General features: G+C 37.2%; 2 protein-coding genes across 4 annotated transcripts in view; one reads left to right on the top strand and one right to left on the bottom strand.

Moving 5' to 3' along the window:
- Nucleotides 1-16,182, top strand: part of LOC137405381 (cellular tumor antigen p53-like) — a 37,383-nt gene extending 21,201 nt beyond the window's left edge. For all 3 annotated transcript variants that reach the window (XM_068091620.1, XM_068091621.1, XM_068091622.1), the window contains 8 exons: nucleotides 2,655-2,838; nucleotides 5,134-5,350; nucleotides 5,637-5,851; nucleotides 6,387-6,579; nucleotides 11,018-11,245; nucleotides 14,488-14,590; nucleotides 15,172-15,414; nucleotides 15,792-16,182. In XM_068091620.1, coding sequence (XP_067947721.1) covers nucleotides 2,655-2,838; nucleotides 5,134-5,350; nucleotides 5,637-5,851; nucleotides 6,387-6,579; nucleotides 11,018-11,245; nucleotides 14,488-14,590; nucleotides 15,172-15,414; nucleotides 15,792-15,932 — 1,524 coding nt within the window. In that variant the 3' untranslated portion in view covers nucleotides 15,933-16,182. The remainder of the gene's footprint in view (nucleotides 1-2,654; nucleotides 2,839-5,133; nucleotides 5,351-5,636; nucleotides 5,852-6,386; nucleotides 6,580-11,017; nucleotides 11,246-14,487; nucleotides 14,591-15,171; nucleotides 15,415-15,791) is intronic.
- A 372-nt stretch (nucleotides 16,183-16,554) lies between these two features.
- Nucleotides 16,555-27,651, bottom strand: part of LOC137404226 (uncharacterized) — a 44,764-nt gene continuing 33,667 nt past the window's right edge. Inside the window, exons 8-11 of the mRNA XM_068090388.1 lie at nucleotides 22,663-22,842; nucleotides 20,752-20,897; nucleotides 17,849-17,969; nucleotides 16,555-16,882 (exon numbers count right to left, since the gene is read on the bottom strand). Of these exons, the coding sequence (XP_067946489.1) occupies nucleotides 16,706-16,882; nucleotides 17,849-17,969; nucleotides 20,752-20,897; nucleotides 22,663-22,842 (624 nt within the window). The 3' untranslated portion in view covers nucleotides 16,555-16,705. The remainder of the gene's footprint in view (nucleotides 16,883-17,848; nucleotides 17,970-20,751; nucleotides 20,898-22,662; nucleotides 22,843-27,651) is intronic.

The raw sequence follows: 27,651 nt of genomic DNA, 5'->3' as shown, positions 1-27,651 counted from the left end.
TAGTTCATGGTTACTGTAAAATTACAGTAAGTTGACGGGAGCTCTCACATCCCATCGACTCTTTTTCACCATTTTTTTTAGACAGCAAATTCTATTCATTGAAAAAAAATAATAGCAACATTTTATGTGTAAAGTAAAGCAAAACAAAAATATATCTTTGCTATCATAAATAACCGTGTGTCTTTCCGTTAATCCATTGTCAGGGTTCAGGGTTGGAATAACATAAAATAAAATATACTTGTCGACGAGACTACAACTCGCGACATCCAGCGTGATGAATCGACACTCTAATACCTGCTCCGAGCTCACGGCGAACTAAATTCTTAGAGTACTAGTATATAAATATAGAGGTCGCTTTGTCTCCCAAATGCGGCAAGAGAGAAAGCGATACTTTTAAAGCTAACTGCGATATTATCGTTATTCAATTCCAATTTGAGAAAGCTTACCTACTTGACACTTTACATTATAGGAGTGTCTACTGTACATTATAGGAGTGTCTACTGTACGTTATAGGAGTGTCTACTGTACATTATAGGAGTGTCTACTGTACGTTATAAGAGTGTCTACTGTACGTTATAAGAGTGTTTACTGTACATTATAAGAGTGTCTACTGTATGTTATAAGAGTGTCTACTGTACGTTATAAGAGTGTCTACTGTACGTTATAAGAGTGTTTACTGTACGTTATAAGCGTGTCTACTGTACGTTATAGGAGTGTCTACTGTATGTTATAAGAGTGTCTACTGTGCGTTATAAGAGTGTCTACTGTACGTTATAAGAGTGTCTACTGTACATTATAGGAGTGTCTACTGTACATTATAGGAGTGTCTACTGTAAGTTATAAGAGTGTCTACTGTACATTATAAGAGTGTCTACTGTACGTTATAAGAGTGTCTACTGTACATTATAGGAGTGTCTACTGTACGTTATAGGAGTGTCTACTGTACGTTATAGGAGTGTCTGCTGTACGTTATAGGAGTGTCTGCTGTACATTATAAGAGTGTCTACTGTACGTTATAAGAGTGTCTACTGTACATTATAAGAGTGTCTACTGTACATTATAAGAGTGTTTACTGTACGTTATAAGAGTGTCTACTGTACGTTATAAGAGTGTCTACTGTACGTTATAGGAGTGTCTACTGTACGTTATAGGAGTGTCTACTGTACGTTATAGGAGTGTCTACTGTACATTATAGGAGTGTCTACTGTACATTATAAGAGTGTCTACTGTACATTATAAGAGTGTCTACTGTACATTATAGGAGTGTCTACTGTACGTTATAAGAGTGTCTACTGTACATTATAGGAGTGTCTACTGTACATTATAGGAGTGTCTACTGTATTTGAATTTAGAAAACGGTGTTGATGGCCTTAAGAGTAATATGAGGTTGTCAAATCAACTGTCCTTTAAATCACCTTTTTTGCCCTGGATTTTTCTGCTGTCATCCAGACGCAGTTACATGCTCATGCAACCCTAGTAGCTCTCTTAACTCATTCGCACCCGACTAATTTCTAGGCGATTAGCCCCAGATACTGCTAATTTTTCAGGAAGTTGCCGTAATTCAAATTACTACCACAGGAGACAGACTTGAGATAATTTACTCATTCAAATTTCACAAGAACCAGCCAAGTCTCTTCTTTCAAATTATAATATATTACTATAGACAACTCATATCTCTTTTATGTAAATTCGGGCCTCAAAGAAGGTAGTTTCAGGAAATCTCCAGTTTTGAAAAAAATTGTCATTTGCTCAAACAAAGTTAGATTTGCGCCACAAAAGTTGCAAAATATACAAAGTTTGACTGAAATTACTTATTTATTACACACAATACATTGTTATGAGTATTATTGATACATATTCAGTTAGTCATGAACATGAAAATCATAAAACTCTAACTTTTCCTCATGAGTATCATCCTTCAAACAAAAGCATAGCAAATCTATATGCCACTATAATTCAAATAAAACGTTATAAAAATGTTTCAAATAATAAAATATGTTCACCAACTGTGTTCTTTACTTTTCAGAATTCGTAGACAGCTCTAAGAACCAATATGATCATATCGAAACTGAAGGATAACGTTAGTCTGACTGCGGCTGGCAGCCTGAAGATTGCATTTTTATTTTAGCATAACGATTCAATTTGGCCAAATTAAAAGTTGATAAAAACTTTGAAACATTAAAAATAATGTTTTAATTTAATTTATGCAGTCTTTCAATGTCTTACCACTTCTGAATCTGCATATTTACTTCTGAAGTTGAAAAAAAATTATTGCGAACGATATAATTTCGAGTCGGCAGGGTGATTTCCGGTTTTGGTAGATATTGATATAAGTGTACTAATTTGGGTATAACTTTTGCCAGGGACGTCATAGAGGCATAATTTAAAGTTCCTCTGATTGGCCAGAAATTTTTCTTTCTAACTAATCAGAAACTATTTTTGATAATTCGAAAATAACGATGCAAAGAGTCGGTAGATTTCAGACGCGAATTAACTCGCGTTGGGTGCTTAGCAACGTTATAAATAGGCGAGTTAACTCACGCCTGGGTGCGAATGAGTTAAGGACAATTATTAATATGCAATAATCTTAGGCTTTTGTAGCTAGCCCATTTATATTATGTTGGAAGTGTTGTAGTCAATCAATTTGCTTTTAGTATTCGGCAATAATGAACAAGCTCTATGCCCAAAAGGATCTCTCTTGTCCGATAAGATTCAGAATCAACGCCGATGGTATTGCCCACCGCCTCTTCCTACGGGCCATGCCTGTATATACAAAGCCGGAGTTCCTTCAGGAAGTTGTCAAACGGTGCCCAAATCATGTACAGGCTCCAGAGAGTGGTGAGATGACCTTATGACCTCTTATGGATATTAATAACTCACAACACTGTGTTTGTATTTAGCGAATTCCCTGCGTTTTCTCCTGACATGTAAAATTCTTGTCAAGTTTCAGTCGTGACTGTGTTTCATGAGACATAGTAGTTGCTGTCTCCAGGCACGTTATTTTAAACAGTCTTTTTGTTTTACTCTCAATAATAAGTTTTGTACCCTAAAACAAGACAAATAGCATGATAAAAAAGTGTTCTTGAATAAGAACTTCCATTCTCATCGAGGCTCATCCTACTCCTGTTCACTTGATTTTCCTGTCTAGCCTTTTAAATGATGAGTTGTGGCATGCTATTACTAATTCTCGTATTTCACTGCAAGTACCGTAAAACCTTTAATTGAATGCCATGGTGCTCTATTCTTTAACCCTTCCTCTATAGTGGCGGTCAAATAGAAGTGGCATTCAAATAGAGGCTGGCAGTGTATTTTTTAAATGGCTCGTCAGAATTTTCGGAAAATAAATTTGGGCTCATTACGGGCAAAGCGAATGTCGCCTATATTTTGCTCTCTTTTTGTGGAGCGGTATAAAACCTTTTAGATGCAATAAATCTGCTAACTTACCTCAAACTTGTCAAAGATCTCTTAATAAATATGCATCGAGAAACCGAGAAATATCTCTACCAGTTGAGATTTATTGCTTGCAATTGTCCTGCGATCATATTATAGCCTGTGTCCTTCGAAATTTGTTGGCGTTTTCAATTTTTATTTCGTTCTAAATTTGAAGACGTATTGTTATTTTGTATCTATATTTAATAATGTTGCATAAAGGCTCATTGTACTCATTGATATGTTTCCTACAGTTTGCAGCCAAAATTAGCTATTTATGTGCAATAGAAGTGGAGTTATGAGCACCGATCCATGGTAAGCCATGTTAAGATAGCCACAAGGATGCTATTAAATAACATGCTATGAATCTGCATATTTATAAGTTATGTGATGATAATCTATCAAATGATACAAATATATATTCTTGAACAAGTGACATACCATAGTTATATTACATGAAAAAAGCATAAATTAACTTTTTTTAAACAAAAATATTTCCACTGTTTGCTCGAATAGCTGTGTTCTGATTGTTGCTTTCTATGGTTTCTATGGTTTCTATGGAATGAACATCTAGTTGTCCAACACTTTCCAATATCTTCTGGCATCAACTCTTCTTCGGCACCGCTGAAATAGTAGATATGAGCGTCTAAACAATTTTTTGACAGCAAAACATTTACACGCTGCATTTAGCACAAATGTAACGTGTAAAACTTTGCTCACTAAACGTAATCTTTGGCCCAAAACTTGCAAATCGGTTTTATATGCATGTTCTTCGAAGTATTAGGACTGCGTTGAACTACTATTAGCCTGAGACAATTAGTAATTATTTCTATGGTTTTGCTTTTAAAGTCTATGTACCAACGTAAATTTAAACCGTTTCTTATATAGGTACACGTACTTCAAAGTATCAAGACCGCGTTAAACAAAGAACTACTACTAGCCTGAGACCGTTATTGATTATTTCTATGGTGTTGCTTTTAAAGTTTTAACGGAAAAAAGCGAAAGCTTGGAGTTGGATAACGAGAGAATTGATTGTTATTAATGTAAATGGTTCACTATTAATACAATTTTGTGGACACTTTGCTACTGATCACTTGATATAATGGGTTCATAAAGATAAAGGTAGTCAAAATGGTGGTCAAATAGAGGTGACGTTCAAATAGAGGTTCTACGGTATATCATATACAATCTCATGCTCTGATATGGTTCAGAACTTGTTAGTAGGATCCTTTGTCTCCTTTTATTTCAACCTTCTTATTCTTCACTGTTTCCATTTGGATTACATGTTAATAGAAATCTGCCTGCATTAACAATACAAATTGCACAGCTGTGGTTTTTAGTGCTTCAAACAGAGAATTCCTCAAATTCTAGCATGAAAACTAACTGGTAATTATGTAGAGTAATGTAGACTAATTATAATATAATTAGTAATAAAGTAGACTAATGGTAATTATATCGAGTTGTGGCTGCTTTATGTTGTTCTTGTTCTAAGAATACCGCTATTATGGCAATCACTTTTTGTGACTCCATAAAAAGCTGTGGAAATGGTGTTTAAAATTATCTGAACTTTTCATGGTAAAAACCTAAAACAGTTTATCTAGATTATATGCTTGCAGCTGTTCTTCAAGTCTGGGAGCTTTAGCTGAGCATGTAACTAAAGAATCGCATCTTTCTATGCTGTAGAATATGTCTCCATGTTTTTAGCTAATATTCCGCATCGTGAACATTTTATCTGGTGCGAGAACAGTGGAGCAACTTATGTTAAAGACAGAGAGAGCGGGCGAAGCGCTGTGCTGGTACCATATGATGCCCCACCAGCAGGCACACCCTGGGTCACCTACCTCTTCTCATTTAAGTGTCTCAATTCATGCGTTGGGGGTCCAAACCGTCGAGAGCTTTCCATTATCTACACTCTTGAAAAGTAAGTTTTGCAGACTTCCTTGTCTGTGCCTTTGCCTTTATTCCTAGTTTAATAACTGCAATATCACTTCGAGTCCAGGCTCGTATTTCTATTTGAGGTTTTGTTGGTTAACAGAAATAAAAGCTAAATGTAGCAATGTTGGATTTCACAGTTTTGTCAGTAGTTTTTAATTAGAGAACATATGAGGGGATCACAACATATCTTGTTTTAGTAGTATGTATCTATAGATGTCTGATTTTATCTGTCAGTTCATAGTAAATGTTCATTTGTTCTTACGACGTCGCAGTGCTAATCAAGAAGTGTTGGGAAGAGCAAGCATCGACCTCAGAATATGCGCCTGCCCGGGAAGGGACAGAAAGACGGAGGAAGGAAAAGTTGAAAATCAGCAGAGATCGGAAGCGGCGCCCACTCCACCTTCCAGCACTTCAAACACAACAAACAGGTTTCTGTTAGCGGCTCCCCAAGTCTCACAGCCTAGTGTCATGTCTGGCTCACAGCTCGGTAAGGCTTTTACTCACCCTCTTTCTCGCAGTCTTCAGCTCGCATTTTTTCAAATTCAGTTTGTGGAAATGTTCAACATTTCTGACTGCTGCTAAACGAGTGAGTCTCGTGTGCTAAGTCTGAGTCAGACAATTTGTAATATAAAACTCAAGACTGAAACCAAGAATATTACAAGAATAGTCATCGCTGTCTTATTAACATATTCTAACTCCGAATTCTAACTTCTAATTCTAACTCCGAATTGGGTGTTTTGTAATCATATAAAATCAATAACAAACTTTGAAGCATTATTTAGTTTTCACATTTGATTTTATACTCAACACCTTACTACTACTTACTAGGTGTAGCTAATTTGTATGTCAGTTATGGTCAATTAGCCATGGTGAAACGACATGACACTTTTGAACCATTCTATAAACATGCAGCTAGGAGGCATCTAACTAAACCAAGATGCTGACTCACAGAATATCGGCTTAAATTTTTTTGCTGTAAGAACATTTAGTGTTAAAGAAAAGTCATGGTTTGTTTGTTATAGTGCATGAGCGCGAACTTCTTGCTATGACGAAAAGGCCGTGTCTGGATTCTTCATGCGAAGTCTTTACTTTAACCGTAAAAGGCCGTCGAAATTTTGAGCTTCTTTCCAAGATTCGTGATTCTTTAGAGATGACGGAGCAACTCGTCCCAAACAATGAGAGAGATCGATATGCGGAGGAACGGCGTTACAATGAGTATGTTGTTTTACCCTCTTCCTATGATCTCATTTATGCAGCCTTTATTGCTCATAGGTATGTCCATCTTCTTCGGTTTGCCTTTGCAGTAAATGTTTTGTTTAGATGTCTTGTTGGTAGTTTACACAGATTGTTTGCTTAGTTATATTAAAGGTATTTGGCTATGTTAGTGTTTGACTCGGTCATTGTATTTCTTCATAAATCTTTTCTTCCCTTGCTCTGTGGCTATAGTAGGTTTGAGCAAGGGTTATATATTTATGTCTATGGCTCAAGAATCAGGTCAAAACTATGTTATTTGATTATGACAAGATATAAGATATATTGGGACACTGAATTGTAATTTAATGTTGGTAGCGTGCTTTGTAATTAGTTTTTCTCGAGTCTAAAAACAGTTTATCCGATGTGACAATACATGGGTTCAGTGGCACTGTGGTGGCATTGTTTCAATATATTATGACGTCAAAGGTGTTAAGGAAGGTTAGGTACGGAGGTTAGGTAGTCATGTGATCCAAAGCTTCTTCCAAACTGCAAATTAACAAGAACCCTGTTAAATTTGAAAAGCATCTGTAGTCTAGAAAATTGAACATGAAATAACGAAGAGGAATTTGTACAGTTTGTGTTTACTGCAATAAAACGCATTCAAATTGGCGCAAATCGTTGTTAATATTTGGAGAAAGTGGTTGCTTGCTCTCATGCCTATTCACTATACCGAGTCAGAAGTTTTACGCGTATTGTTTATGTATATACATTGTTATTAGTCATAGGTAACAAGTTTAACCATCTTATCATAGTTATGAGCGTTATACAACAAAGCTTTATGTTGCAAAGTGTAGTCTCCCAACATCATGGTTTTACACCAACATATTTTATTATTGAACTAAGACAATCAGGTGTACAATAGTATAAGAATTTTTTTTTTATATTCTCAGCACTATTTCTAGTTACTTTAACATTTTTACCTTTTAATTTCATGTTAACAAGCTAAAGCGTTGAAGTCATAAGAGTGACTATGTACTGATTATATTCAAGTCATCCATGTTGTACGATGTGTCGATGTGTTTTACGTGTTACGATGTGTTTTTCCTGTCTCGATGTATGTTTAGTGTAATCAGGTAATTAAGTCATGTAATTTGTTTATGACTTACAGCATTTATGATGTCGTAGTGTCAGCTATACCCCACCTCATATTATCATAAGGGAATATTTATGATGTCGTGGTGTCAGCAATACCTCACCTCATTATCATAAGGGAGCATTTATGATGTCATAGTGTCAGCAATACCCCACTTACCTTAGTGTTTTGTGTTGTATTTTCAGATGAACTTCATTACTGTCCGTATTACTTGCAACTGTTGTTACTAATAACCAGGAAGGTTTATGTTTTATTTACTCTCTTTGGTCTGTATCTTGATTATCATCCTCTTACTGGTCAAGTATTACTGTTGAGTTATCATCCCCTTACTGGTCAAGTATTACTGTTGAGTTATCATCCCCTTACTGGCCAAGTATTACTGTTGAGTTATCATCCTCTTACTGGTCAAGTATTACTGTTGAGTTATCATCCCCTTACTGGCCAAGTATTACTGTTGAGTTATCATCCTCTTACTGGTCAAGTATTACTGTTGAGTTATCATCCCCTTACTGGTCAAGTATTACTGTTGAGTTATCATCCTCTTACTGGTCAAGTATTACTGTTGAGTTATCATCCCCTTACTGGTCAAGTATTACTGTTGAGTTATCATCCTCTTACTGGTCAAGTATTACTGTTGAGTTATCATCCTCTTACTGGTCAAGTATTACTGTTGAGTTATCATCCCCTTACTGGTCAAGTATTACTGTTGAGTTATCATCCCCTAAGGGGTAAGTCTAGAGCGGCACTCTGCACACAACATTAAACTTTTGTATGAGTGGGAATGTCTTTTTTAGTAAACTCTCACTAACCATAGGAAGTAGTTAGAGGAGGAGTTACAATGACAATATTTAAGCATGTTACAAAAACCTTTTATTGGGCAGAGAACTTCAAATTAATCATGAATGATTCCATCGTCAAACTTGGCTCCTGCATGCATACAGTAATGCAGGTCAATAGCAAACATTAAATCATGGTATCACCATGTATCCGATTATCAACTCATAGAAATGATGACTTTAGTATGGGATGGGTAAACAACTTCTATTAGCGATACAATAATCAGTATATTGTTAGCAAGGATAATATGCTAGTGTAGTTATATGTAGGCATATAATATGATTCAAGGTACATCCAAACAATATCATGCATTGCAGTTCTATTCCACCTCATGCCTTTTAAATTATCAAAATTTGTCTATTAGTCGAAGTGTACTTTTGTAGTGTAGGAAACTTGAGGGATTGTAAAGCTGGTCTTTGCTCGCCTGAGCTAGTCTGTATATATTTTATATAACCCATTGTTAGATCATCTGCAAAGCTAAGGCTAAGGTAAGCTAGTGTCGGCATTTAGTCAATATTTTAATGTGAATTAAAGTTGTGTTCACGCTGTAGGTGTTAGAAAGTTTCCTGAGTTACAATGGAATGAGTCAAGTAAGATTTACTGTTGATATCGGTGGTGGAAAATGCAGGATTATTTGATAGTGGTAAATGGTCATACTACATTTGAATGTTGACTAATATCAACTTTAGTGCAGTTGAACTGCTGAATTTGTCCATCACTAAATCTCTTCTATCACACACGTGTTACTAAGATGGCTACAGTGTGAACGCAGCTTTGCCTATGGCTAAAGCCTTGTTCACTCTGCAATGCAATAAAGCATTCCAGAGGTGCCTTTTCCAGAGGTCCAATCCCATTATTGTATCAGTCTAGTCTGAATGCTCCACATTTTCTGCTCAGTTTGAGTTAGTTAGCCTTTTATTTGCGCAAGCACCTGAGAAAAAGCAGGTGTTTCTTCAACATAACGTAAGCAATCACTTTAACATATTATTGTTAGCTTCAGCGATAAGCAATGGCACTGTTTACAATTGTTCACGGTACAGATATGTAAGACAAGTGATGCCCATGTGTTGCTTGGAACCATCATGTGTACGCAATGCTCTCATCTGCTTCCTGTGTCCAACAGGTTTTACTAATGCTTCCATAAACATTGTACTTGTACAAGCTGATCGGATCTACTTAACCAAGGAAAAATTGGCCCCAAAGACCTTTATTGCATTGCAGAGTGAATGGTGCTATAAATGAAAACAACTAGCACAAGTTTTCGGTAATCCGCTCTGCCTGAATATTTTAGTGATCATGTGGCCGAGAAAATGGCAGACGGAAAGCAGTCTCCCGACTTCACCGAGTAAAATACTCCCCTATTCGATTTATCTCTCGGAAGTCTGAGCCAAGTAGCCGCCAAAGTTCGTGGTCTCCAGCTTCAAAATATTTTACTCTCTTTAAACAAATTTTTTTCTTTTCCGACAAGAACTGGCAGTTTATATTTTAGAAATAACATTTAAGTCTTAATTTTTCTAACACTTTAGCTTCTTTAATGTTGCAGGTATGAGATACTACATTTAGTCTGAAATGGCATTAGAGTAACAGTTAATTGTATAAAATTCTATTTTCTTATATTCCTTATAGAAATGTAAAAGTGTAAAATACCATCCATTCATCAACAAGCCTTTTCTTTGAGACTAGTAATTTTACGTAAGGCCTGAGCGTGCACGTAAGGCCTTCCGTGATCGGCACCTCAATCAGACAGGTATGCTTTCAAATCTCTCTCGTAGTCACAAAGCTCTGGCGAAACGTGACGAGACAGCAACTATAGACAAGGCGAAGTCATGGGTCAGAGGTTGACCGAGACCGTAGTGTAACGGTTCTGAACGACAGCCTGTCTGTTGCCACCGTGGTCTTACGCGGTTGGTCCATTGTCTTTAGCCAACACTCATCAGCAGTACTAACTCATAGAATAAATGTCTGAATTCATTTGATTAGTCTTAATGCTCTAGAACTGCCTATTGCTGTATGCTCTATGCTCTATCCTATTGCTGGTGAGGGCTTTGGCTCTAGACTGTGTCAGGAGATGATTGACTGTTGTTTAGCTTCAGTCAGGATTCTGTTTGCCGTAAAAATGTCTCAGTCAAGCAGAAGATGACTGAAGTTTTGCGTGCGCCGTACGCACTTGCTCTCCTGCCTCTACCATTCATGATTCTGCTCGACTTCACGGCCAATCCCATATATGGTCAGTCCCATATATGGTCATTTTGAAGGTTGACCGCATGCTAGATGCACTCTCAGGATACCTAGCTCAACTCTCACCATGACTTGTTGCTTCCTAGTTTGTTTCTCTATTTTGTTTCTACCATATTTTTGGTGATTTACTGTTACATTTTAACAACAACAATATAACAGAGAGGTTGGGCTTGGTCTGGGAGGAATAACTGCTGAGTCCACATTTCCTTACCAGTGCAATAATGTTTGTAGTGCTCAGCGTCATCAGCCCATGCAGCAGCGAGTCCAGCAGGTTCAAGCACCCACCAGACTACCTCAGATGTCCTCCGCTTTCAACTTTTCTTCAGCACGCTCGGTGAACATTAAGCAAGATGTGGTTGACAGCACCCAGCATTGTGATGGCATTGACAGCGTTATTCCACTGCCGGCCAGAGGCTTTGACATGACAGACAGCGCGTCAACGTCACTAACTGTAGCTGAGTAAGTGATTTGTGATATGAGGCTAGCCTGCGATGCTCAAGAACTTCATTTTTTCATAAAATTAGTGAAAATGAATTCACAAGCGAACGCGGTTTGTTTATTTTGAACATTATCCTTTAGCTGAGTGTCATAAGTTTGTAAAGATTTTAGTGAAAGGTAATTTGATATCAATGCACTTTTAGCTAACTAAGCTGCAAGTCTATCGAGTCACAGTTGAATCAGGAAGAAAATTGACTCTAAAGTTTTGTTCCGGTTGTGTCAACTCAGGAAGGCTGTATTTACAGTATATAAACCAAACTCTATAACGGATTTAGTCTATCAAGATGTGTCCCATGCATTTTAAATTGAAAATTCATCATTTTCACAGATTTCATCTCGCAGATACCTATCATGACTCCCAATCACTTGAAGTTTGCGATTGCTTCAATGTATTCTGCAGTGGTTTCACTGCTAACGCAGTTACTGTTTCCAATGAAGAATTTATCAATATTGCAGCAGCTCCTAGAACTGTTTGTAATGTGAAAACGAAGTACAGTGAAACACGGATAACTCAAACTTCAAGGGACCGAACAAAAGTGTTCGAGTTATTAGAGCGTTCAAATTATCAGGACAGTCATAAGTGCACGTATTAATCAGTAGATACATGTACATATACAAACTATATATAAATCAAAAGCATAGATTGCTTGTTGCAAGTTAAAGGGCCTCTCGTGTGAAGTTTTAAATATTGTTAATCAGAAAGTATAGATATTTTTCTATCACTTGAGATTTTCTTGTTGCTTTAGGTGATGTGACTGCCAGGACATTCTCAGATTAAAATTGGCAAAACTTGATCGCGGTTAAAACGCTCAGAAAAAATACATACGTATTTTTCTACCGAGCGTTTTAACCAAGATCAATTTTGCAGTAAGTCCGTTATTACAAAACTGCTTTACTATTAAAAACCCATTATCAGTTTTGCCGATATTACTTTAAAGTTATCCAAATTTTACCTCGCTTTTCTTGCTTTCGGAGGGCTTATCGCTAAGCGGTTGTTTGGTAAATTTGATTTTTGCAAACCTTCAGAAAAGTCGTTAATGAAAATATTTGCCGATGTTGGTAATAACGAGGCCTAGGAACTACTAAAAGTCTATGTTTATCTCTATGGCTTGGAATAAAGTGATATTCTAAAGCGATAGTAACAACCGTCTCGGTAGCCGTTTGGCAAAAACTGTTCAAGTTAACGGAGTTTTGGTCGAGTTATCTAAAGCCATTTATCATTGCGTGGGAACGGACCAAGCAAATCCATTCGAGTTAACCATGTGTTCGATATATCCGAGGGCGATTTATCCGAGTTTTACTGTGCAGTCATATGATTATGTCGACATACGAGCCTAGTGCGTTCAGAGACTGAGCTTGTATTTCAATGTTCTCGTATCTCAATGCAATATTTTCTATATAACATAACTAAATACAAATCAATCTATTCTCATACTATGAAAAAACACCTAAAACATAATATTACAATGGAAAAACATGTTTTTAACTGTTGTAATTTAGTTCCTACGCTCACAAAGTAACATACGTATTTAGTGGTTATGATCTGCAATAAAATGTAAAATTACTATGTACAGTACTATATAGAGTTGTTACCTTCAAGACAGAGGCAGTGGCTAACGGCGATGTGAGAGAGCCTTGACAGCGATGCATTTGGTACGCTAGACTTTCGTGATGCTGCATAAGATAACACAGACTTTGAATTTAACCCATGAATTTAGCTTATCACAGGCACACTTGAAGCTAAGTTTTAATAGTTATTAAACTTAACTTTGATTTTGTCTTCGCCTTAATTTTTATTATCTGATTCCAGTTTGGCGCTTCTCGCCTAGCTTTCACTATAACTTTTAGCTAACCTTTTTAAAACCTCAAACTGATTTGACGAGAAAGACCGAATGATGGTGTTCGCCAACACGACCTTTCAGATACTTGGCCATTTAGTGGCCATCGAGAACCAGCTCGTATGCTCGCAACTTATATATCGCAATTATATCATGACAGACACTTGCTCAAAATCTTTCTCATAATCTTGCTCTCGATTTTCTCATATGGTGGGGCACTCGTATGTCGAGGTATGACTGTATTTTAAAAACAGAGTGGAATAGCAGGAAGTCAGCTTAATCTCCTTATTTTTTCTGTCTGCTGTACATTTCTCAGTAAAATGTACAGATTAATTTTATTTATGGCCATAATTGCTACTGATTCCTTTAGTCAGCCGGTTGGCAGTGCCAGCAAATGGCTGATGCATCCAGTAATTAGCACAAGGTTTAAGGTGAAAAGATTACTCTGGTAAATTAAGAGTAAACTGCAGGCTGAGATATTTTGTGGGAATTAGACTCCTGTCTTGTTAATTTTATTGAAGCGGTATTCACAGACGGTTTGAAAAAACACAATTTTCGTTGGCAACAAGTCTTTCAGAAATGTGAATGATATTAAAGACAGTGTATGAAAAAAATTTAACTACAATTTCCTTTCTGTAACACTAAAATCGCATGAAACTAGAGCCATTATTCATCAGCTGTGTTTACCAATGCTAGTATTACCTGTAAATAAGAGTTGAAATTATGAGGCTTTTGGCTCGTAAAGCTTTCATGCAACATTTTTTCTATTTAGTGTACGTGTAGTGATAGTCAAATACACAAGATTATTTCAAAAAACTAAACAGTGGCAAATAAAGGATTATACAATCGCTTTGATGATTGAATACTGGCTGATTGACTGGCTGCTGATTGAATACTGGCTGCTGATTGAATACTGGCTGCTGATTGAATACTGGCTGCTGATTGAATACTGGCTGCTGATTGAATACTGGCTGCGGCAAACATAATTGGATATGTATTAATCAACTGCCACCTTGCTTTTTTAGAAAGGCATCTGCATAGCCTTGTTTGGTTTACTATTAGTCCTACGCAGATCATTTTAACCTTTTGATGGTAAAAGTCGACCATCTTATTCAGGATTGTCAAAGTGTTTTAAAACATGTCCCGTTCCGTCGTGGTGTTTACTGTAACATTAATCATTATTGTAAGAGTGAATTTTTATGAAATAAAAACTTAATCATTTAATACCATATAGTCGTTCAAAAATAATTTTGTTAGAAAACTTCCATCATAAAATATTGTTTTACCAAACTATCATCAATAGTGATTTGTTGGTGGTTTAAGCTCCTAGCGCATACGGTTATATTTCTCTGGTGATTTGTTTAGGTGGCTGCAGAACTTATCGTTGAGTGCATATACTGACAATTTTCACAATGCTGGATTCACCTCTATGGACCAGCTCGAGACTGAAGAGAGTTTCACCATCAAGGTAGTTCTCACTTAGGAGTCACTCTCCCTTTACTCGCTCTACTCAACCTTTAATATCGATGTATTCTGTACATGTATAGGATCCTGTCAATGGCTCTTGTCAAGACTGTATCAGCATGAAAATCAAACTGCTGTCAGGGTCAATCAGAAAGCTTGACCTCAATTAAGAATAGTTATGTTCCCATTTGTAGCGTTTGTCTCGTCGCTTACAACACCTTTGGAAATAGTTTTCAGAAAGACTTAAACATGCTTAATTATATTTGTCTAACATAGTTTGTAGGAAGTAATTTGTTTATTCATATTTTTGTGAACAATCACTTGGCCATGGAGACCCTAAAACAACACACTAGAAATATATAAGATAGAAAAGCTTTTCTTAAAAAAAAATTTAGGATAGAAGTGTTATCGTAAAAAGAGGATATTGTTAATTGAACAGATTCATCACCTTTTTAAAACATTGTTTTTATATTTTAATGACAACAGCATACGGAACTGACGTATTTAGTGTTCTGCACTTTAAGTCTGCCTGTCCATTCTCATGGGCATTTGCCAGCTGTCTTCACCCATTCACCACAATTATAGGACCTGGAAAACATGCAGCTCACCAAGCCTACTGTCTCGCTGATATGGAAATCCCTTCAAGAATTCCGACGTACATCAAGTCCGCAAAGGCAAAAACCTGTTGTTGCTGAAACGGTCTCATTACCAGACAGCCAAGGTTCATCTTCCACAACTTCACAAGGGGCATCATCTTCTCAACAGCTTTCACAAAATTCGACTGTTAGTCTTGCCTCGTCCGGTTCATTTGGCCGTTCACTTTTAGAGGTAAATTCTTATAGTGTGTACAAAATATGTAAGTGCTCTATCAGTTCATTCCGTTGAAGTCTTCATCAGTGAAACCTTTATTAAGCCTGTTATTAAACAGCTCTTAGAATATTGATTGATTCAGACATGTTAACAAATTCCTAAAGAGCTGCGTAGTTAGTTGCATTTTAGACAGTTAGACATGCATAGTTATCTTTTCTTCTCTAATGAATGAATAAAACAGAAGAAGAGTGTTAGTAGTGATTAGCTAAAACTACTTTGTGATATATTTTGATTCCATTTCCCATGATCAATTTAGTAAATTTTTGCTTGTTTTTCCAGTTGTAAATTCATAATAATTTGAATAATTAATTATTATAAATTTAATTTATCTATAGTTCACCCGGTGCTCCATCAAGCTGACTGTCACAAACAAAAAACGGCCAGCGGATGTCATCTCAGCAACAGACTCATCTGACAACGAGCGCTATACAAGTAAGAAGCACAAGGCGATGAAGAGCATGCACAATACACTGTAGTAGTTGGGTGCACTGATCTGTATATATTCTGATGTACATTAGCAATACTGTACATAGCTCATTTTATGCTTATATTTTCAGCAAAATAATATATGTGGACTTTTGGCTAATAATTCTGATTATTTTTTGTTACATTGTCTTGTGAATTTTCTTATGATACTGCTGCTAATCAAAAGCCACATCATGTTGTTGGCACCAAAGTTACAACTAAACTTGCTACACGTATATTAATAAAAGGTCTTCAGTCATATATTCTCCTCTTGCTCATAGATCATTCTAAAAGGATTTCCATAGAGCCAGCAACAACTACTAGTGATTTTTATCAAGATTTAACCAACGTAACAATTTCCAAAGCTACACAGACAGAATTTGATATCCAATTTTTTAACACCCAAGATCATGAAGGACAAATCAGTAGTAGAGGCAAGATGCTTGGCAAGCCTTGTGCAATTTCACACAGGGTCAAAATTAACGCATTTGGATGCTGGTAAAATTTGTGCTCAAAGTAAATTTGTGCACAGGGAATACTAGTTTCTTCAGCTACTAGTTTACTAGTGTCTAGCTTCACATGTTTTGTTATGTGTATCAAATACAGCTAACAAAGCGTGAATAAAACCAACCAGACTTTTAATAATTTATATTTACTGATGAAGGAAATGTTGTAAAATGCATAAAACTATATACATCATACATGTACACGTGTAAACATAAAACGGTAGTAGCTGTATTTGAGGAACAGTTGAAACTACTGTAGTGAAGGCTGTCATAAAGTGCTAGAAACTGTAGGTGACTTGTAAGCTGACATGGTCACTTGGATAGATAATGTTGGGCATGTAATGGTGTAGTGTATTCACCTTTGTTACTGCCAATGTTTTCAGCTGACTGCCCCATATGTAGTCAACAGCGGCTCTCATTACGTAGTTGACGCTTGTTAATTCTGGCTCATTTCCCTGCGCATAAATGCAAAATGGACTATAACATTACTAAATCTGAATGCTCACAAGTAACTATTTAGACATAACCAGATTCAAAATGTAAATTGAGTAAAATTAGTTTTAGAGGCTTCTGCTCAAATTCAGTAGATCCTTAATTGAAAATAGAGTTAATGACATGCTAATGAGATGCTATTAGAGCGAGACAGTGTATACTGTCATTGTAGAGTGTAGAGTATCGAGTTGATGACAGTTCAAAATGGTGACAGTGGTGATCGTAATTATGGGACCACCTAACAGTTTTGTCATTCATGACCTAAACTTTCTTCTCCAACCATGTACATATACCCATACATATACCGTACATATACCCATACATATTTTAGAAGCAAGTTTTGTAGACACTATCTGCCATCAAAAGTATTCTCAATAAATATAATTTTATTTTTGGACACCCATTTTACCCTATTCTGTGATTGACAATTAGGGATGACCAACTAAATAATAAGATGGTACTATTTCTCCAAAGACCACCAACTTACTGTCTCACAGATACAGGCATAAGCACGTTGAAAAAGCATGTTAAAGTTGGCCAACTTTTTTATGAATATAAATTTAGTTTTCATTGGATTTTTGGGAAACCGCTACGTTACATCCAAACCAGGGTGCAAAGGCAAATATCAGTTGATTTTTAATAATATTCATGTGCTGAACATCCTTGGCTTTCCACTGATGTGCATATTGCAATACTTCATCTAGTTAATACTTACCAAACAATGAATTAATAACAAATAACTTGTTTATTCTCAACGGTCCCTTAATTACAATTACTGCCATAAATATGTAAAGTTTAGCTTACTTGACCATGTTATGTTTAGTTAATAGATTTTTGACACTCATTAGACGCTAGGTTTAGCAAGTGGGTTCACCGACTCAGCGTATACATATAGTACACAATGTTCAATGAGTACACAGTTTTAGTACCTGTACAGCCAGATAGGCTGACTTTATATCCCTCACGGGATGCTGAAAGGCGTGCCATAGCAAATTGACCAGCGAGTTCTTTGAACCGTCTGGTAGGATAATTGTATCCAACTTTTGAAGTCTGCAAATAAATTCATCCGTTTATTTGGATCTCTGACAAGGTATAGGAGAGCAATAGCCATTGGTATATGAGCAATCTTAGAGACAATATTGCAGTACGCATTGGTATACTGTCTCATACTAGCAAGAGGTCCCTAACATACCGTAAAACCTCTAATTGAATGCCACTTTTATTTGACCGTCATTACGAGAGAAGGGTTGAAAATTAGAGCGCCACCCTCTATTTGAACACCACCTCCATTTGACCGCCACCTTGACTATCTTTGATCTTTATCGACCCATAATATCAAGTTATCAGTAGAAAAGTGTCAACAAAATTGTATTAATAATTAATCTTTTACATCAACAACATTCAATTCCCTTGTTTTCCAACTCCAAGATTTTCATTTGTTCATTAAAACTTTGAAAGCAACACCATAGAAATAATATATAAGGGTCTTAGGCTAATAGTAGTTCCTTGTTTAATGCGGTCTTCAAACTTCGAAGTGCATATATAAAAAACGGTTTAAATTTACGATGGTAGATGAACTTTGAAAGCAACACCATAGAAATAACTAATAACTGTCTCAGGCTAATAGTAGTTGCTCGTTTAAGGGGGTCTTAATACTGCGATGTACATATATAAAAAATGGGTTTGCAAGTTTTGGGCCAAAGGTTACGCTTAGCGAGCAAAACTTTTACGAGTTACGTTTGTGCTAAAGGCAGCGCATAAAAGTTTTGCTTTGCCAAAAACTTGTTTGGATGCTAATATCGACTAGTTCAGCAGTGCAGAAGAGTTGAGGTCAGAAAGACGATATTGAACAACCAGAAGATGTTCGCTCCATCAAAATCAACAGCCACAACACAGCTATCCGAGCAAATGATGGAAACATTTTTGTTTTAAAAACGTTAATTTTTTAGTCTGCATGTAATATAAATATGGCTCGTCTATGTGACTTGTTCATGACTATATATTTGTAGCATTTGGTAGATTATCATTATATGGCTTATAATTTTGCAGATTTATAGCATATCATTCGATAGCATGATTGTGGTAATCTGATCATACAATTGATCGACGCTCATAACTCTTCTATTACACATAAAAAGCTAGTTTTGGTTGCAAACTGTAGCAAACATATCAATCAGTGCAGTGAGCTTTTATGCAACATTGTTAAATATATATATAAAATAAAAATTGGCCTTCAAATTTAGAATGAATTAAAAATTGAAAGTGCCAACAAATTGCAAAGAAGGACACAGGCTATAATATCATCGCAGGTCAACTGCAAGCAATAGATATCAACTGGTAGAGATATTTCTCGGTTTCTCAAAGCATACTTATTAAAAGATCTTTGACAAGTTGGAGGTAAGTTAGCAGATTTATTGCATCTGAAAGGTTTGATATCGCTCCACCGGAAAAAGAGCAAAATATAGGCGACATCCACTTCGCCCGTAACAGGGCTAAATATATCTTCCAAAAATTCTGACGAGCCATTTAAAAAATAGACTGCCAGCCCTCTATTTGAACACCGCCTACTATTGAATGAGGGTCAACAAATAGAGCGCCATGGCAATCAATTAGAAGTCTTATGGTATCTTCGAGTACAGATTTTATATCAACAATAGAGCCTGTTAAAACACATATGCGCGCGCATGTGTGTGTGTGTACACACACGTAAAACAATCTGTTACACCACGTGAACCAGGTTTTTATATAAACCACCAAATTTCGGGTCATTTGAAACATCAGTTTTCTTGTAACTGGCTAAAATGTACGCGGATATTTGAGCACAGTTCAAAGAACAGCCAGTCATATGATCTCGACCAGTCATCTGATGCTGTATAAAAAGAATCGCCTGTTTACAGTGATTACAGTGTTTACAGCAGCCACCGAGAAAATTAACAGCATCCGACACTTACGTATCGTGCAAAACCTGACAGTAGAACTTCACTGTTAGCTCTTCGAATACAGATAAGTAAATCATTGCCGAGGCAGGTGAAGGACTACCTTCACCTGACTCTCCTTTGATAATTTCCTATAATATGACTCTTTCGATGATTCGGATAATTTTTTAAAAAACTATTCTGGCGTAATGTAGGTAGAGTTTGTCATTAAAGGTCCAATCTAGTGGTAGTTCCACTGAACATTATCGGCGCCGCCACAAACATACCACTGGAATGTTCTGGACATCTAGCAAGATCTTTATTCTTGATATAGATCAGAAAACAATCAGACTAGCATTATATAAACTGCGCGCAATTCTTTGTTATATGTAACCAAATGACTGGTGCATCAAGATGTGTGTACATTTTAGCTAGCTACAAGAAAGACAATATGCTAACTGCCCTGAACTATTTCATACACTGTTTTTTTGAGTGGCCATCATGGCAATTTCTCTAGTGGTGAAAGAATTTCCAGAATACAGATGTAAATCTTTCAAATCAGATTAGAACTGGTCCTAAATTGAATGTGCTAGCAAGCTTATTGGACTGGTTGATCATCGAGATGTCTCATAAAATAAGATTACAAAATACATCCCCTTTTTTGATACACTTGTAATTGACAACTACACCAGAATAAAATAGCTTATAATCACAATTTTAAAAATTGTTATTTCCGAAAAACAGAGATAATGAATAGGAATATCATAAACACAGCTCAGATGACAATCAGTTGTACCACATAACCTGGCAGTCTTTTGTAATACGAAAATAATTCTGCTGCAAGCCTTGAATGCAGAATATATATACTTGAGCAATAACTAGTCCATAAATAAATAAATACTGGTATAAGCACTTACTCTCTAATGCTATGATCATTCAGGTATCCCTCTGATGTTGCCTGATAACCAGGATCAGTGCTACGTGTGTTGAAGTCTCCACAAAGGGAAAATGGAAGCTCTCCATGGTTTGATAACTTATCCATTATTTTCATGGCATAGCATGCCTACAATATGATAATGTACAAGAAATATGATACAGACACAATCATGTCTGCGGTATCATGTGTACATGGAAGGATATGATAAACATAGCTAGAGACATGTTCAGGGCTTATACCATTTTGCAGTCACTGCAATGTTCCGAAAGAGCACAAGTGATAAAAGTAAACATAAAAATAAATAGGTAAATATAACTACAATATGTACTTGAAGTCATTATTGTGGTATGTCATCCATATATCTAAATCTCAAAATTTGATTGTGAGTGTGTGATTCAGTTTGCCCAGCTATAGCTATTAAAATATTGAAATGAAGCACCTGTATCACATACGATTTGATCTCGGAACCTCCTGTTCCCCAAACAATATATTAAACCATTGAGCTACGCGAGATTGATGAATTGATGTGCGATATACGTTGCAATGTGGGTGAAAATACGCATACCGCTCTTCGTTAAGGCACATTGTCATTTTACGCTTGCTCTCACAGCTGTTATTAGTATGTTTAGCAATACTGGCTTACTCAAATTAGCCAGTGGCAATGTGCCAGGCTAATAGCAAGTGGCAGGCAACTACATTACCTGTCACCGTTTATAAGCTGATTTTTGAAACTTGTGCAAGGCCGGGCATTCCCCTAGTGAAAAAATAAAAAAGGCTCCTAGGCCTTTTAGTAGTTCCGCAGAGTTCTAGTTGGAAAAATTGGGAGTTGTTCTATTAAAAAGAGGATGCGGTTTGTTATTTAAAGTCTTTTGAAAATATTTTTACGACGAGTCGAAGAAGAGACTAGCCAGTTTAGGTTTTTTCCGCTTAATCAACCTATATTCATACTCTAACACAGGTAATATAATTCTGAGTGCAAATCGTTGTATGTGTTCTTGTCTCTCACATGCTTTATTATAATTTTACACTTTTTAATTTTGTATTTTTGGCATGTAACGGAAAACATAATTTGGTTGGTAATTACTGACGGCAATAAAAAGCTATACATGCAGTACATGAGGGATGTGTCAGTTTCATAACTGACAGCGTATCAAGCCTGTCTCTAAGTTATTATACATATCACACATATATAATTATTAGGAAGAAACTAGCAAAGTTGCTGGTGGTAGTGCAGCAAAAGTTGTGGCCTATCCTCTGACAGCATTCCAAACAGCACTTCGGACCGCACACCAGACAGCACTCCACACAGCACTCCTGACAACACACCTGACAGCACTCCGGACCGCACACCAGACAGCACTCCACACAGCACTCCTGACAACACACCTGACAGCACTGCGGACCGCACTCCGGATAGCATTTCTTACAACACACCTGACAGCACTCCCGACAACACACCTGACAACACACCTGACAGCACACCTCACAACACACCTCACAACACACCTGACAGCACACCTCACAACACACCTCACAACACACCTGACAGTACTCCGGATAGCACTCCTCACAACACACCTGACAGCACTCCCGACAACACACCTGACAGCGATAAGATAAAAGCTTAAAAAAGCATTCTCAAGGATTACAGGTCAGCGAATAGTAAAATGCGTACAGGCAATTCATCACTCAATGAAAACACTCAATTATTTGAAAAGTTGATTGGCATAGCGAATATCTCATTCCGATTTAATGTTTTAAAATTCTATACAGAAATGAGGCTTTTGTAAAGAAAAGGCATGAGAATCTACAAGAGAATGTACATAGATTTAGTAGATAATCATTAGCTAGCGACAGAATCTCAAACTCCAAGCCAATCATAAGCTCTCACCTGCATACACGGCAAAGCGAGGTCTATAAACTTGGTCCAGGCGATGTGGGTATTCCCTATAACAATATCCCTATCAGATTGCCTGTCAGTCAATATCGACACTAGCAGCACCGCTTCTCGCTCAACGTGACATTTCAACAGATTTTTGACTTCATCTTCGTGTTCCACTTTCTCAATGTCCTGAATAATATGTATATGATTCCAAAGCGGCACAAATAATTATTTAAAACTCAAGCATTTTGATTTAGCTATAATTGCTGCGATACAAGTCAAGTAAAGATTAACACAGAAGCATTACACAATTCCATCTTCAAAACGGTTCAAAAGAGAGATCAGCTCTACACGCCTTGGACCAAGAAGAACTCTGTAATCGAGTCAGTAAACCCAGAACTCCCCAAGCAGCTTCCTTATATTACTAATCGAAGCAGAAAATACCAGTACTTTAAAAGCCAGCAAAACGGAATATTTCAATTTATGTTTTAAACAGAACTACTGTGAGCCATACGACTCACAGTCGTATGGCTCACAGCCGTATGGCTCACAGCCGTATGACTCACAGTCGTATGGCTCACAGCCGTATGGCTCACAGCCGTATGACTCACAGCCGTATGACTCACAGCCGTATGGCTCACAGTCGTATGGCTCACAGCCGTATGGCTCACAATCGTATGACTCACAGCCGTATGACTCACAGCCGTATGGCTCACAGCCGTATGGCTCACAGCTGTATGGCTCACAGTTGTATGGCTCACAGCCGTATGGCTCACAATCGTATGACTCACAGCCGCCTGGCTCACAGCCGTATGACTCACAGTCATATGGCTCACAGCCGTCTCACAGTCATATGGCTCACAGCTGCATGGCTCACAGCCGTATGGCTCACAGTCGTATGGCTCACAGCCGTATGGCTCACAGCCGTATGACTCACAGCCGTATGACTCACAGCTGCATGGCTCACAGCCGTATGGCTCACAGTCGTATGGCTCACAGCCGTAATGGCTCACAATCGTATGACTCACAGCCGCATGGCTCACAGCCGTATGGCTCACAGCCGTATGGCTCACAGTCGTATGGCTCACAGTCGTATGGCTCACAGCCGTATGGCTCACAGTCATATGGCTCACAGTCGTATGGCTCACAGCCGTATGGCTCACAGCCGTATGACTCACAGTCATATGGCTCACAGCTGCATGGCTCACAGCCGTATGGCTCACAATCGTATGACTCACAGCCATATGACTCACAGTTATATGGCTCACAGCTGCATGGCTCACAGTCATATGGCTCACAGCTGCAAGGCTCACAGCCGTATGGCTCACAATCGTATGACTCACAGCCATATGACTCACAGTCGTATTGCTCACAGTTGTATACCAACAGGTAGGCCGGTCTCTTTACAGAGCGTGATTGAACAAGACGCTTACAACTAGTTGCTTCATTTGTTTATGTGAATTCTCTTATTTAATTATCGTTTATTTTACTGCTTTCAACTCAGCATCTGAATAGCATTCGAATTACTGTGACTTCTGGCAAAGAGCTAGTACAACTTAGCCAAACGTCAAACATTCTTTTTTGTCTCGCTGGACTCGTTATAGTAAGCGGTGAAAGAAACAGGACTGCAAGGATTTTCTCGGGACGGTCAATACTACAGGGAAAAATGCAGTATACAGTAATACTTCAACTTACGAGTGCTCCAACGTACGAGAAACTTGAGATACGAGCCAGCTTTTAAGCAAGTTTTAGCACTAACATACGAGCCATATTTGAAATACGAGCACATGAGTCAGTTGCCAAGTATGCCGGAGGTGTTTTATGACAACAGCATCAATCTGTATTTTTCAACTGCACAGGTTATACTTTTGTACCGTGTTTTTGTGCACGCTTTTCAGTGCAGAATTATGTGAATTAAAAGTACTGTGCGTAGACCGAAAGTTTGCCAGTAAAATGAAAAATAATGCAAAGAAAAAGCAAATGACAAAATTGATATTAAACGGAAAATTATTGAAAAATATGCGAAATGTGTATGCATGATTGAGCTAGCTCAGCAATATGACAGAAATACATCCACAATTATCAAACAGAAGGATTATATTCAGGGCATTTAGCTCTCAAAAGTACTAACCGTAGTTTCTAAACGGCGCGGCGATCTTCACCACCGCTGATGGAGAGACCGCTCAGGCATTGGATATAAGATAAACAATTGGACAAGACAGCGTAACTGAAACGACGCTATTTGAAAAAGCCGTTGCTATCTATCAAAACTATAAAAAAAGACATTCGGACAAGTTGGCTAGTGGTCGTGCATTAAACCTTTGTGACGACACCTGTGTTCGTCCTAATAGCAACATGTTGAAAGGGCGACAAAGGCAAACGTCCTTAGTTTACAATATCAGGAGGTCTCAGGCATTTGACTATATGACAAAGAGAAAATGCGCTGCTCCAGAGACCAGTTTTCAAGCATGACAAATGTCGTTCTCCTGTAATTCAGTGTTAATTAATTAATTAATCTCCTGTAATTCATCTTAAAACGACCGGCTAGTCGTGAAAGCGAAACAAAGGAAAAATTAGCTAACTAGCGAGAAACTTCAAACTATGAACGCCGAAGAAATTTTAATTACGTTAAGTTAAAAATGAAAGTTTGCTTTTAGATTTGCTTCTAAGTTTGTTTTTTAAGACTTTGATAAAATCCAAATTTATCAAAGTCAACTGTTGTAATGAAGGATAACTTATATATCTCTCTCTGGCAAATGCTAGCGTTAGCTGCTATTGTATGTACATGTATTTAATTTTACATTTTAATTTAACACATTTCCTTGCATTATTTTTTATTTGTTGCTTTTTGAAAGCAAGTGGTAAGTTAGGACAATAACCAACGTGTTCTTTCTGTTACAATATCTTGTTTTGAGTGTTTTATTTGCATTTTACAGAGTATGGAAACCAATAAATATATATTTAATTGTTCTATATATAAATAAATTGCACCAACATGCGAGTAAATTGACATACGAGCTCAGTCTCGGAACGCATTAAGCTCGTAAGTTGAAGTATGACTGTATACCATCTGCCCTAAATAGCCTGGAATAAATGGGAAACATAACAAAAGTTAGAATGAGCAATATAATAGATATATTCTCGCTGTCTATCTATGGCTTAACTAAAAACTATTTCCACTGAAACTAAAAGCACGGAAAACATTTTAGCAAGCTATTAAATTATCTATGACACTGTTAGTATGGCATCATTTACTATCTTCCACAGTAAAACTGTGGAAGATAGTCAAATAACTTTCAAGTCGAGTTAAGCCTCAATATATAATAGTCATGCAAGAGTGAGACAAGACCCGATTCCAAGGAAATCATGACAAGGACTTCGTATTCTCCCCAAAACTTTTATAGCTAAGTTGTATATGTAGGTAGTTAAATATGAAGTAGCTAATTATGGGTATTACACTCGGAAGTTATTGTCTCTTGTCAGCAAATAGTAGCCTACTGGAGGAAAATCACTTTATTACAGGTCATGGCTAGACATCCTGTGAGCATTAAATTGTAGGGGTCTTGTTTGAGTAAAATTCTTTTCAACCAATAATTGAATTGAGTGAAATACTTTTGCAAAATACAAGCTAATTGTAACAATAACTCGAATACTTGTTATTGAGGTTGATGGGATGTGCTAAACTTTCAATTACATACCCTACAGGATGAAATTATTCGATGGATTTAATAATTCGCAAATTCGCGTACTGTCAAATTCCGCAAACTATTAAAATCCGCAAATAACTGGTTTGATTTTTAACACAAGGGAGGATAACTACTATCTCAAATTAAAAACTAGCCGCTAGACAGAGTTAGTAAACGTAACTGAGTTCCAATCTCTTTTAATGTCATCGCCGGGGCTTCGAGTTAACCCCATTGCCAATGTATCACACTTCTTTACAAAATTATTCAAGGTCGTCACAAGTTATTAAGAATTCGTCACGGCGTCATCATCGCAAAAATTTCTCCTGCAGTTCTTTACGTTGAAAAAACTTACCACAAGTTGTTGGTTCACCAAAGATCTCCCAATCGATGAATATTCATGAAAACCTCTGGATTCAGTCAAAAACTTACAGCTTAGCATGATCGTCATAAATTTTTAGCTAAATAGAAACCTAAACACGTGGTATGCGCACGTGAAGGTGCGCATACCACGTATTTGCTACCTCTATTGCTAGCTGCTTTCATGGATTAATTTATTCGCAAATGTTTTCATTTGCGATTAATTTAGCCCGCGAATATGCATGAAAAGACAATTTTCGCGAAATTTAGCTCCGCGAATAATTTCATCCTGTGGGGCATATATATATATATATATGTAATTGAGTATTGGTCTTTTGGTTATTCTAAGTTGTGAAACCTGTGTTACTTGATGTGATAGAACTGAGGTAACTTCATCAACTGGTTCATTGGATACAGGTTAATTCCTGAAAGGTCGATGAGCAATGCAAACTTATATTTTCTCTGTACAACTTTGAAGTTTGTCATCTTTTTCTAATAGAAATATAATTTGAAACTTTTTCCGCCATATTTTCCATGTAATATACTGATAAATACCACCAAATACTACAGATAAATTCCATAATTCCCAGAAAAATTCTAACCGTGGATCCAATGGCACTAGCTACACATCCCGTGAATGGAAACATGAGCACAGATTGTGAGCTTGTGCCCCACTCTCAGCTACAGCACGCGATTGGAAGCTATTGAGGAGAAAAAGGACATACATCCAGTTGATGGCACTAATCACTTACCAGATTAATATCCATACCTTGAAGATGCGCAGCTTGGTGAGCATCTGAAAAGCCTGCATCACCGTATACAGGTTCAATTACTAGTATGGCATGAAACATGCCCCCTAGTGAGCGCATGAAACATGCCTCCTAGTGAGTGCATGAAACATGCCTCCTAGTGAGTGCATGAAACATGCCTCCTAGTGAGTGCATGAAACATGCCT

Source organism: Watersipora subatra, chromosome 9 (assembly GCF_963576615.1).
Source record: "Watersipora subatra chromosome 9, tzWatSuba1.1, whole genome shotgun sequence".
Classification (NCBI taxonomy): domain Eukaryota; kingdom Metazoa; phylum Bryozoa; class Gymnolaemata; order Cheilostomatida; family Watersiporidae; genus Watersipora; species Watersipora subatra.
The sequence above is the reverse complement of the archived record's forward strand: the minus strand, read 5'-3'. Positions and strand labels throughout refer to the sequence as shown.